General features: G+C 43.0%; 1 protein-coding gene across 2 annotated transcripts in view; it reads left to right on the top strand.

The window, feature by feature from the left end:
• Nucleotides 1–13472, top strand: part of epha4l (eph receptor A4, like) — a 55099-nt gene that overhangs the window by 20444 nt on the left and 21183 nt on the right. For both annotated transcript variants that reach the window (XM_035154373.2, XM_035154372.2), the window contains exons 4-5: nucleotides 2360–2515; nucleotides 8599–8934. In XM_035154373.2, coding sequence (XP_035010264.1) covers nucleotides 2360–2515; nucleotides 8599–8934 — 492 coding nt within the window. The remainder of the gene's footprint in view (nucleotides 1–2359; nucleotides 2516–8598; nucleotides 8935–13472) is intronic.

Genomic DNA, 13472 nt, shown 5'->3' with positions numbered 1-13472 from the left:
AACGGTCACAGCCTCTTAAACAATACCCACAAATCCTAGTGTCCTTCTGTCTCCAGTGATGAGATTGGGCAGTGAAAGATTGTTTTAAAGATAGAGAGATAACACAAAGCACCTCCCGACTAATCTCTCCTCTTTTCTTTTGCAACTGTGAAGAAAAGAAAAACGAGGCTTCACGCACCCCTGCAGGCTACAATCAAAGAGGCCCTTAGCTTAGCGTTAGCAAGTGAAGCGGCAGGGATTTAGCCCTGATTGACTGAGTGGGAACAGGCAAAGAATGGCTCAGCAGGTAGCAGCTAGCCCGGCCCGGTTAACGCCGGGCTACGATAATCCAGCTGCTCCAGAGGAGCGGCTGTGGGGCAAAGAGCCCGACTTTATTACGCCTTCGTGAGAGGGATTTCCCAGTATTTTAGAGGGTTTGTGGATTTCCTCTGCTGTTTGTACGTGTGAGCATGTCGCATGGTTGGTGGAATGTGTGTTTTTCTTGGAGGACGGACTTCCTCCTCGCTGCGGTGTATGTGGATAAGCACTGATTTGATTTCTAGTGTGGTGAACACATGTGGGAGTTTGTTTATGTGACGGTTCTTTTGTATATTGGATCCCTGATGTATTTATGACTGTGGCATTGAAATCCAGCATTTCAATACGCACTTTGAGATCAGGATTGTGCATGTGCTTGTGAGGACAGCCAACCGCTATGTGTGTGTATGAGTGTGCCAGTCAGTTGGGATCGCTTTACCCCTGCAGACGTTAAGTGTGTAATTATCTGATTTATACTACGTATGAATCTACCCATCTGTCTCCAATGGGTCTTTTTACATCATAACAAGACAGACACACACACACACACACACACACACACACACACACACACACACACACACACACACACACACACACACTCACCGCCCACGCTACCAAAACCTAAACCACCAAACCTCCAGCCTCGATGCCATTTGCCACTGCCAAGCATACGGCAGCTTCACTGATTGACAGGTTATTTGGACCAATCGGTGTTGTGAATGTGTGTGCCGCACCTCTTGGAGAATTGTTCTTTTGTCCTCCTCTTCTGGTTCAGCGCTCAGGGGGTGAAATATATACCCGTTAGGCCTCTCCAGCAATTATAGAAATGGATAGACAAGAGAGAAACTCCTTGAAAGACGAGCCCTCCAATCAAACCGTCACTCAAAGGAAGGCGAACACTGTCACCAAAAGTAGGAAAAGTTTCACCTAGGTTGCCATTTCAGACTGAGGTGTGAGTGGGTGTAAGGCCCGGCAGAGTAAGAACAGTCTTGTGAGAGTGACGGACCTCCTGGTGCGCCAAGTGTGGTGGCATTTGTTTGTTAAATGGTCCGAAATGCCAACGGCTCTGGTTTCACTGTGGCCAATAAGAGAACAGGTTGAACTCGTGAGGAAGACAAGCGGTAGTTATTTGATCTTCTGTTTTTGTCAGGGGAAATAGCGGCCCTTACTCTTGTTCTGTTATTTCTGATAATAGAACACAGGTTTGTGAGAGAGGAGACAGGGGTGAAAGCGTTGAAGATGGAAAATGAAGACAAAGGGAGGAGATGCCTCAGGGCAACATATTGTTTTCTCTTTGCTAATTGGAGGAAAATGGGCAAAACGACAGAGTTCTTTTCTTTTCCTCAATTGTGAAATAACTATTTGAAGTCAAGTGTAATGCTATGGCAACATCCCCTTATTACCTAAACCGTAAGCTGTTATCGTCTATATCAACTTCATTTGTCATTTTTCTCATGGATGTAGGTAGCTTTCAAATTCATGTCCAGTTAGAATTATGATCACTAAGACATTAAACCATATTTATTACTTTGAAAAATACTCACTAATTGAAGCTTTTGTGATGGTGTTGTTTTGCATGATGTCCATGTAAGACACCAGAGTGACACTCTATTTTAGTGTAGTTTTTAGACAGTGCAGACTTTGGAAGCTGTTTTCAGACATGCACTGAACTGCAGAGATTTGGATTATCTGGAGTTCATGTCTAAGAATGGCTTGACAAACGTTTTCTGAGTTGTGTTAACAAGCAATGGAGAGAACTTTATAACTATATACGTTATAAACCATGAACATGAACAATGGACGACACAGATTTAGATTCTGTGTGTATGTGATGTTTTTGTTTATTACATAATTACGACATAACTATTCAAATTCCCATCTGTCTCATCTGTAATAAGCAGCTACAAGCAGAATGCTATGTCTTTGAGCAAGTTGCATGTGCTAAACATCACCATTGTCTGTGTGATCAGAGCAATACCCAGCTAATTGTATGCTGTTGCATATGTCGATGTCTCATCTAACCACACCTCCCTTCCTCTGTGTCCTTGTTCTCTTTCAGCCTGTAAGATCGGTTACTACCGTGCTCTGGCCACCGATGGATCCTGTTCAAAGTGTCCGCTCCACAGTTACTCGGTCAGGGAGGGATCCACCTCCTGTGTCTGCGACAAGGCATACTTTCGCTCAGAAACAGACCCGGCATCCATGCCCTGCACCCGTAAGTACACCCACATGCAGCGCAGGAATACATGACATACAGCTGTGTTAGCAATGGTTTACTGTGATTTGTAAACAGCTTAATCTATCTTGGGTTAACCCCCCCTCTCACACACACACACACACACTGAATGTATCTCTCTCTCATGCAACCTGAATTATCCTCTCACACGCACACAAAGAAGGCGGCTGCGGGTTTAATAGGTGTCTTTAATTCCAGGTGGTACTTAGTGAGTCATGGTGACAGAGAACTAATAAGGGTATTAAACCGCTGCATCCCAGATTCAGTCGAGACTGCAAAACAACAGAGGAGGACGAGAACAATGGAGGAAGACAAATAGAGACAAAATACAGAGACGCTGCGAGGTGAAGAAAAAGGTGAAAAAATAAGGGCAAATGGAAAGCAGGAGACATATGCAGGGAGTGAATAAGATGTTAGAGACAAAAGGGTTAAGGTGCCAAGGAGAAAGTAAAAGTAACCAAATACAGGAGTGAATCGCGCTGGAGGAAGATGTTCAGAGTTTTATACCTCTGTGTGTGTGTCTCGACTTTCTTCTGTCCGCCTGTGTGAGTCAACCTCTGGTGAATCTGGTTCTTCCTATCCTCAAGTCCTGACTCACCATGACAATGATAACAAACACTGTTCACAATCTTGCTGCATAGTTACACATCGTCCCTTTTTTAGACCTCATTTCCTCTCGGAAATTACAGAACACAGAGTTAGTTTGATTCGCAAACAGAGAATAAAACTGACATACAGTCCCAGATTTCATGGGAAAATTCATATGACAGACGTTTGTGTATGAGTATCTGTCGTGACTCCGTTTTAACAACTAAAACATCTGGTTAAGTTGCTTAGCTCATAGTTGGCTCCCCATTAGGCCTGAATGATCTTCCTGTGGATTAATCACACAGCAAAACACTTAACTGAAAGAGACGAGCGGCTGACACCGCCCCCCCCAACACTTCACTGTCTAAGCAGAAACAAAAGTGAGCAGCCACTAATTACTCCCCTGTTGTATGTACAGTACAAACGCAGGATAATAAGCACTGTTCTATAGTGAAATATTTTCATGATGAGGTGTATGAGTGAGTGTTACAATTGAGTTTTCTGGCAATCTGCAAAACCATAACTGAATTTTGGCCACATTGTGGGACTAAGTACCGTGTTATTTTTACATTACTTTTCCAAATGACACCAAACCAAGGACCTTATTCCCAAGAATGTTTTTTATGAATCTGCTTAGTCAATTAGTCAATGGACCTGTGAGTGAAATTAGCATTTTTTTTATCCAAAAATGTCTCTAACTGAAACCCAGCAATGATCAGTTGATTAATCAAATACTCAGTTAATACAAATACTTGATTAATCAAAATAATCCCAAATATTTAGTCAACTCTAAATCGTCTTTTTTAAGTTAAGAAATTATGCAATTTAGTTACAATTACACATTTCTTTAGAATCATAATTACTATTTTTTTAATCACTTTTTATCTTGGTGCCATTTTTAAAAACATTTAAATATAATAAGTTATTTATTTATATATTATAATATTTTGAGTTTTGGTCTGTTAGTGAATACACTTGATGAAATAACTTTGGGCTCAAGAAAACTGTAATGGGCATGTTTTATAGACAAACATTCCATGATTCATCAAGAAAATAACTGTGGGACTATTCAATAATTAAAATATATATTATTTGCAGCCCTATAATGTCTTGGTCTTGAGCAAGTCAGCAATGCAGGACTTCATGGTCTTCTTAAATAGTCTCATCATTTAATTACTAACCCGCTTTTTCTGCACATACACTTATTTTTAAGAGGGATCATACCTGTACAAAAATGACAGAGAAAATGTGAAAGAAAATGAAAATTAATTTGACTTACAAACATATTTTATAAGCTGTTTACTACTGCAGCAATTTGAAGCGTTAAATATTTCTTTCCCTCCTGAGTATTTAACTTCCTGTTACAGAAATGAAAGAAAAAAAGTGCTGATGTGCTGATTATAAATCTCTTAAAAAAGAAAAAAGAAAATCATGTCAAGGTATTTGTGATGTTTATTCTTCAATACAAGCTTCACCTTGGTAGTAAGTTTTAATTAAATTAGATAAATCCTCTGATAATTAAAAATAAAAACATGAGACCAACGACTAAGTCCCCCTCTCATCCCCTGACTGTTTTGTCACATCACTAATGTATTGAGTTACAACCACTAATTTAATGGAAGGGATTGGGGTTCATCCCCATTGTCCCGTTAGTCACTGAGGCATCTGAGCATCGCTGCTGCAAGCAACAGCTGTCAAAGCTCATTACTTGGCTGGTTTGTAAAGGAGCCTTCTTTGCCTTTTCCAATGCATGCGCTCCTGACTCCACGGCGAGGAAGTGAACATAAGCCGGACTCTCAACGACCCTCGCCTCGTCAGCTTGTCATCTTTTGATCTCTGAACTTTCACCCTGTCGTTTGCGATTTTCCTTCCCTGTGCTTAAAAAAAACAGAAATTCTCACCCCCGTGTTAGAGCTCTGTAATTACAGCTGTCACTCATACATCCGTCCTCATTCACATTTAGTTTTCAGTCTGTCTGTCTTTCTCTCAAAACCCACTCAGAGTCACGAACAGAGCAGATGAAGAAAAACAAAACTCTTTCAGTTTGACTTTCTCAATATGAGGCTGGGAAAGAGCCAGTGTCTGGTAATTGGGGAACATGTGTGTGTGTGCGTGTGTGTGTGTGTGCAGGTAATTGAAAACGCTTTTCCTCTCGTAGCTTGGGGTATAGTGAGGCAAGGAGATGATTAAACCTAGATGTTGCGTTATTCTGTCATTGTGCGACTATTTGTGTGCAGGCCCTGTTATTCCACGTCCTTTTCTATCTGTCGATACCTTTCTTGCATCTTTGCCTTTTGCTGGTTTGCAGCAATTGCTCTTTTGATCGTTGATTAATGTGCGCTATGTTTGATCCAAAGGCTAAATCGCATTCTAAATTAGAAACAAGAGACAACCAGTTGTTTCCCTCCCACACCTTGGATCAATCTGCCCTAACATCCTGGCACGGTGGATGAGTTATATCACTTTAAAAAAATATATTTTTGGTGGATTGTCGTCGCTGTAACAACCTTTTATGGTTTATTTTTATGTTTCCATCTTGTTTTTATGTTTCCTGGCTCGCCTCCATTGTTCTTGCTGCCTAGTTTATCTTACTTGTGTTGTTGTTCCTTTTATACCTCTTTGTAAAACCCTTTTGTAGCCTTGCGTTAGTTCATTTTCTTCAAGCTTGTTACACCTCCAAAGACCCATAAACAACTGTAAAAGAATTAACCTTTGAACATATAGTAATAGTGTACTAAAGGCAGATATTTACATCACATTCAACTTTAAATAACTCTAGAAAAATTCAACAGGTATGAGACATCTGGTAAATGCAATAAACATACAGTTTAGTACAGAGTTATTAGGGCAAAATCCCCAGTACACATGAATAACTTACAGTAACAGGACGGTAATGAGGACCAGGGACAGACACCCATGGGAGTCGGTTGCTCAGCTGCACTCAGGTTATAGGGAGGGGGTGTTCTCCATTTTGGGGTTTCTCTTGCCTCTTGATGTGTTTGTCAGATTTTCCCCAGTTTTCTTAGCGGCGGTTTGTTGGAGGAAGAGGGAGGGACGGAGCGAGGAATGAACGCAGAGCGGGGAGGGCTCGGGGGGGTGCACTGAATGAATCCCAGCCGGATGGTAATGGCGGGGTCGATGCTCAGGCCAATTTTGCCTGCTCAGTACCTTGGCCCTGCGCAACACTCAGCTAAAAAGGACTGATGTAAAGAGACAGGAGACAGAAAGAGAGAGGGATGAAAGGAGGAGAAACAGTGGAGAGGAAGAGAGGGAGGGAAAAAAATGGAGAATGTTAGTGAAGTAAATTGAGAAAGACCAATTAAAGAAGGCGTGACAGGAAAGAAAGAAATGAGGCTCTGAGCAAATTGCACGGACATAAACGAACGGAAAAGGAGCGGAGGGGAAAAGGGGAACTTTTTTCTGGAGAAACTTCAACAGTCTCCCCCTGGATTCCACCCATACGGAGTTTTTGAATTTCTAAGGCCACGTTTGAGCTAACGTTGTATGAAGGTTATCTGAGCGTTGTGGTCCCGCCTTCCCCTGCCTCTCTCTCTCTCAGGATTAATTATGGGGTGTCAGTCACAACCGACGGCTCTCTCACGCTCCCTTGCTCCCACTGGTTCATTGTGGGAGAGCGACAGGTACATACAAAGGTAGTGGCCTCTCTCTCTCTCTCTCTCTCTCTCTCTCCTCCCTGTGTGTGTGTGTGTGTGTGTGTGTGGTAATGTAGGGAAACACACTGACATGGTGGAATGTGGTAAAGACTTCATACAGTCATAAAGTTATATAGCACTGTTGCAACTCTTGTCATAGCAACAATCAAAAATTATCTTGTGAGGTGATTATAGGCCTACACACCTACACACCTACACACCCACACACACTCACGAGTGAAGATATCACTCTGACATTTAATGAGGCTACATCTTTAGGAAAATGTGCAATTATTTTCTCAAGAGTTAGACGAGAGGACTGGTTTATACTTCACTAAGTCCAGCGAACAGCCAAATTATAGCTTTTGAGAGTATTTCAGACGGCACACGGTTAAGTATTAAAAGGTAGTTGAGGCTGGTTGAACCTAGCACACTGACAAAGACACTATTATAATGATGAGTGAGTGTCGCCACCTTATTTTAGAAACCCCATCTGTATCGTGTTCCCACCATCTGAGATGTGGAGGGAGAGAATGAGGTGGAAGAGAGAGGGAGTAAAAGTGGGCGAGGAGGGGGAAAAGCAGGAAGAGGGATTTAATGAGAATTTATTAATAGGTTTTCATTGAAGGCTGCAGTTGGAAGGGAAATCTGAGTGATGCAAATATTAACACTGTTTTAACCCAGTGTGCTCCGCATCCTTTCATTACCGGGCCTGTGTTGTTGTGCTGTTAGTGAGCTTTTAGGTCATTTTCAGTTAGAGACGCCGCTCCTGACCTGCCATTATCCATCCATCCATCCAGTTTTATAAAGATGCATGCGACTCAGGTAAAGCTATACTTCCACATCTCCATTAATGCGGCCATGCTCGTGCATAAAAGTGCACTTACCCCTCCTCGGGTGACCGTGTGCACGCACTGCTACACCCTGTCCCCTCCGCTGCTCTCTGGGTCTCTGTGAAATCACTCATTGCCTCTCTGCTCCTCCAAAAATAACACTGATAATTAATTTCCGTTGTGAAATGAATCGTGTGTGGACTGACTAGCTTTCATATTTCACCCTGCATCGATCCCCCCCAGCCCGCTCGCATGCGCTTCATTAGTCAGTGAGAGAGAGAGAGAGAGACAGGGAGAGAAGAGAGAGAGAGAGAAAGAGAGAGAGAGGGAGGGAAGGAGGGAAGGAGGGAGGGAGAGTTAAGTCAATTATCGCTGCTTATGTTTGAAAGCATTGCAAAAAACACATTAATTACAATAAAGCTGACATGTAAAGTGGGATTGATGAGCAGGGGAGTTTGCGTCACATATCTGCTGAGCGGCTCCCACATAGATCTGCAGCGTAGGTTTTACATCAAAGCAGAATCCTAATAACAGGGTCCAAAGCAAACTTTGTCTAAAGTTATTGAGTGGGTGCCATGAAGGCCCTGCTGTTAGCAGCGGGCTCAGGCTCTCTGCCACCTCCAGCTGATTCCACATATGAATGGGAAAGAAAGCTGCTGGCCTATTGGATTTCAGTTAACGTGCTGGATTAACTGAAGTGAAATCGGACCCTCCCTCCCTGTAACGGACAGGACATTAAAAGGCAATTTGAGAAGCCTCAGGTCTCAACCAAGGGACAACCCAGTCAATTATATTTGTTATATATATGTATGGAAAGAGACTTCACCAGAAGTTTATTATTAATATTCTGGCCAGCAACAGTTATCAGAGAATAAATGTTGCACGCTCCAGTTTTCATAATAACCTCGATAAATAATAATGTTACTCTGTACCTTCGTATCATCTTGCCACTTACTACTCCTGGTAATAAATCAACTCTTTCCTCTAGGTCCTCCGTCTGCGCCGGTCCACCTCATCTCCAATGTGAACGAGACCTCTGTAAACCTGGAGTGGAGCCCGCCCCGGAGCTCAGGAGGGCGCCAGGACTTGACATACAATGTGGTGTGCAAGCGCTGCGGGCCCGATGGCCGGCGCTGTCAGCCCTGCGGTAATGGCATCCACTTCAGCCCCCAGCAGCTGAGCCTGAAGGGATCCAGGGTGTCCATCAACGAGCTGCAGGCCCACACCAACTACACCTTCGAGGTGTGGGCGGTGAACGGAGTCTCGCCTCAGAGCCCAGGACCAGAGCAGGCTGTGTCGGTGACCGTCACCACCAACCAGGCTGGTAAGACAACAAGACAAGAATATAAGTTGATAAAGGAAAAAAAAAACTGTTGCAAACAGGAAGAAGGAGAGGTGTTTAAGTATTTAAGTTGTTCCCCCAAACAGATCATGTGACAACCTGACAAATAATTGACGTTTTCCCTAGTTTAGTGTCAGTTTATATTAGTATTTATAAATATACAGTTTTCCCAAAGAAATCATTAAATCCATTGCGGTAACATGGGTGCACGTCATTGTGAGAAGGGGAAAAAAATGTGTTCATTATGAAACTGTGGTGGGACAAATTTTAATATTGTTGGGCCGCCACAGTCTAGATAATTAATAGGAATCACTGTCAAAGTGTCGCTTAAAGGCTTCCCCTTTGATTGATTCCCAATAATAAATAAGTGTTATGTTGATCTGACTTTGGCAGTACTGATATATTAATACATATTAATATACATTAATACGCAACATATTTCTCATCCCTATCAATTATGTCATTTGGATCCCAAAGAGATGTTGCAAATTATATGTTTTCATACAAGATATATGGATTTGGTTTATCATCATTCCAGGACAAGAGTTCCCTTACTAAAACAGAGGATGTTTTAAGGAAATAGGAGACACTGAATACAACAGCCCCTTTATACCATGGTCAAAATAGATGTTTCTGTGTGTTTTCTGTGTGTTAATGCATTCTGCAGTCTCCTGACAAAGAAAAAGAATGAACTCGCCTCTGCTTCATGGCCTTCTTCCCCTGGACCTCATCAATTATTTTCATATATCCGGACACATTCTCAGATTCTATCACTTAGTCGGCTAAATTTAGGATGTCTCCCGTGGTTTGCTTCCAATCCAAGTTAGTTTCTTGACTCACCCATGCATGTGAGAGACAGAGTGGATGCTGGAGAAGCTTTGTAGTTGGGTGTGCAGGCTGATGTTTGATGCAGAGCACAGGTTCGTTACACTGAGCGCTTGAAGTACTTTTTGGGGGGCAATCTCCGTGTCAAAACATGTTTATTAAAGCTGTGAATAATTTGGGCGAAGGCTGGGTGATTACTGAAGAGGATGATAAATTCTCTGCAGTGGGAAATGATTTTCTGCAATATTTCACTTGAGTTTTGCATAATTAGGCATGAGAAGCTTAGACTGAAGATAGGGGCAACGCACTATATTTAGCTCTCGAGCTAATGAATTAGATGAGTTGTATTGATCTGTGGAGGCTTCATTACAAATGCTGCTGGATCGTGTGCGTTTACATGTGCGTGTAATTATTCTAGTAGAATACGCCCATGAATACAGCCTCTCCTCCGGAGCTGGAGAGGAGCCATCGAGCCCGGGGTTGCGTTCAAAGCCTCCTGTTGTTTTGTCATTTAACCATTTTGTAACTGGTTGTTGTGCAAATGGATTTTATGACCCTGGCCCTTTCTCTTCATCCCTCCCTTCTCTCCTCAGCTTATAGCCGGTCATTACCTTGGTCTTCTTTATTGCTCCGCTCTTGGGTGGTAAGCTAAGTGCTCCTTTGTGTCACTTTTTTTTATCACTAATTTCCATCCCTGGGAAAAGCGAATATCTTGAATAGGGCTTGGACTGGCAATGTAAGGACCCACTGGCTTGATTTATCAGCTGGGGTCAGCAAGATAGAGATGAATGGATGTGCTGCCTGTGGGAGAGCGGCGAGTCATGCCAGACAGACATGTGCGAGAGCTGTAATGGAGCACACCCTTGAGTCCAGGCAGAGGGCTCGGAATAGCATGTCAGTATCTCCTTTTATACAGAGATGCTGCTATTTTGCCGTGAAGACGACTCCGTGTTGTGCTGTCATTGCTTGTTTAATTAAACCAAAACAAGCCAGCATATTAATTAATATCATTTAAATATATAATATAAAAGTAATAAAAGCACACATTCCTGCCTTCAACAGTTTGTGAAAAGGGTCACACTGATGCAGTTGTGCAAAAACTCCAAGGTGCATACTCTCACACATGGATCCATGAAAAACATAGTAACACACACACACAAACACACACTGATGTGCCCTGGAGGTTGCTCCAGGCTGATCTGCTGACTTCAGGTTGTAAGATATCGATGATGTTGCCTTTTGGCTCGTCACTGTTGCATGTTTCACAACACGTCCCCAGGATTAGTCACGTGAAGCTTGCAGCTGGAGTAATAGAGAGTGCATTCCAGTGTATGCACATCTGCAGAACTTACTACATCCTTAGCTGCAAGTGAGAAAATGTGTGTCACACATATGTGTTTGTGCACTCATGGATGGATACATTTTACCCCTTAAACAATGTGGTGAGTGTGTGTGTGTGTGTGTGTGTGTGTGTGTGTGTGTGTGTGTGTGTGTGTGTGTGTGTGTGTGTGTGTGTGTGTCTTCTAATTTGTGACTGTGTGTCGGTGTATGTGTGTGTTAAAGAGAATAACTCCAGACTGATTGGATTTCTTACTGCTAATGCTCGGTAGGGGCTTTGGAGGATCTGGTTGCACCCGCTGGTAATCCAGCCAGTCATCTGCGGCTGTCCCTCTCTCTGTATCGCCTCCCCTCATCCAGACACTGTGGATTACACATTTATTATGATAGATTTATTAGGATTTTTAAATGCTGTGGAAAGACGCCCCCGCCACTGCCTTTCCATAAAAGTTCAAATTTCAGCTACAGAGGAAGAAGTGAAGTTGGCAGGTTGGAAGGGAGTATCGTTTGTGGAGCTTTGCGTGAGAGGAGAATGGATTTAGGTGAAGCAAATAAATGCCAGGTGACGGAAAAATCTAAACTTGAGTTTTGTTGCTTGCATGTGTATGCACGTGTGATATAGGCATGTATTTGTGTGTGTGTGTACAAAGAGGTCAGACTCCACATCTCGCCATGAACTGTCGTAAATCAGCTGGGGTGTAACCCCTTCACCCGGACTGCATGTAGGGAGGGGAGAGAGGCGGGATGGCCAAGCTTTGAACTGACCCCTGGTTGTAAATGGATGTTTTTCCCCTTTTATGGGATCAAGTCCTCTGTGTGTGTGTGTGTGTGTGTGTGTGTGTGTGTGTGTGTGTGTGTGTGTGTGTGTGTGTGTGTGTGAGAAAGAGGGAATGAGAGAGGCAGAGTGAAAGGTGTTTATGTCTCCATACAAAATACTTGGCAGGCTTAGGTGACTAAAAGTGAATTAGTGCATGAGAGAGTGTGTGTGTGGGCGCGTCTGTCAGCACACATGTGTGTGAGTTTCCATGTCTCTGGCGAACCGGACAGACGTGCATGTGGAAATGTGTTCGGGGAGATGGAAGCAGGCTTTGTTGGTGAAGGGGGGGAGCATCTTGTACGCAGGAGCCATTTTCTCGACACACTGAAAAACGGCTCCCTCTTTTGCTATTTTTCTTTGGCGGCAGCAAAATTGAGTTACTCCAATCTGGCAACCAGGTTCCAATCTGGCAACCACATGTGCACCACGGCCCCTGTCTCTTTTAATGTCAGATTGTAATCGACTGCATATTCTGCACAACTGCTCTCGCCGACCACAGCCACTCCTCGCAGCACAAATAATTTGTGAAGAACACGTTCGCAAATACAAACTTGCTCACTCAACGGGTTCCCTGCAGAAAAAAAGAAACACCAACAAAATGTCCCCACAGCCGCCACTATTCTCTTGGGAGGGTGATTTTCCAAATCAAATCAAACCAAACTCTGAACCTCATGTCCCTCTGCCAGGATTTACTCATTGTAATGTATGCATAGGTAGTGTGACTGCAGTGTTTGCTGTCTTTGTGAGATAATGGCACTGGGTGAATTTTTGTCTGTGTGAATTTCTATCTTTCTGTATGTGTAATGAGGTCCCTGTGTTGCTGGGTGTGTGTGTCAGTGTGTATTGCATGTGTGTTTGTGCAAGTGGCTGTGAAGACATTTTTTTTCAGTGCAAAATTCTGAAATGAGATTTGAATATTCATTGCGCTTAACACTCGTTATTCCACCAGTATTTTAAGCCCACACGTTCAGGAGAAGGAAAGAAATTACAGATATACTCCACATTTTTTAATTCATCTACAGACCATGGTCTGCCTAAATCAAACCCTTAGGTGAAACTCTTCTCTCTTTGGAATAAACATTTATTCTTGTATCAGTTTTGTCCACAGTTTGACAGTATTTTAAATTTGCATGTGTATCAGTTAGGTTTTTAGGCACAGACTAATTTGTCTGTGACAAGCCATAAAACTTGTCCTTGACGGATTACTTGTTTTGTGTCTGGGCTGCCTTCTCACATAGTGAACCACAGACAGGACTACTCAGAAAATCACTCATCTTTATCCTCACATTAGACGAGGGGAAAATAAAAATGCAACAAGAGGAGGGGAATGCGATTAAAACGCCATATCTGTCATCTTTGGGAGGAAAGATGGATGTGTGGATTACCTTGGGGGAACGAAGGCCTGTGACCCCTCAGGGGTTTTCTTTCTGAGCCGGAGCGCTCTCGGTCAGCCCCAGGAGGGCCTTCAAATTGGCTCTCGCTGCTGGGTAAGATTGATCAGAGGGATACAAATGGCCGCCATCTAATTGTTTAACGGAGA

This window comes from Hippoglossus stenolepis, chromosome 4 (genome assembly GCF_022539355.2).
Source record: "Hippoglossus stenolepis isolate QCI-W04-F060 chromosome 4, HSTE1.2, whole genome shotgun sequence".
NCBI classification, from domain to species: Eukaryota; Metazoa; Chordata; class Actinopteri; order Pleuronectiformes; family Pleuronectidae; genus Hippoglossus; species Hippoglossus stenolepis.
The sequence above is the reverse complement of the archived record's forward strand: the minus strand, read 5'-3'. Positions and strand labels throughout refer to the sequence as shown.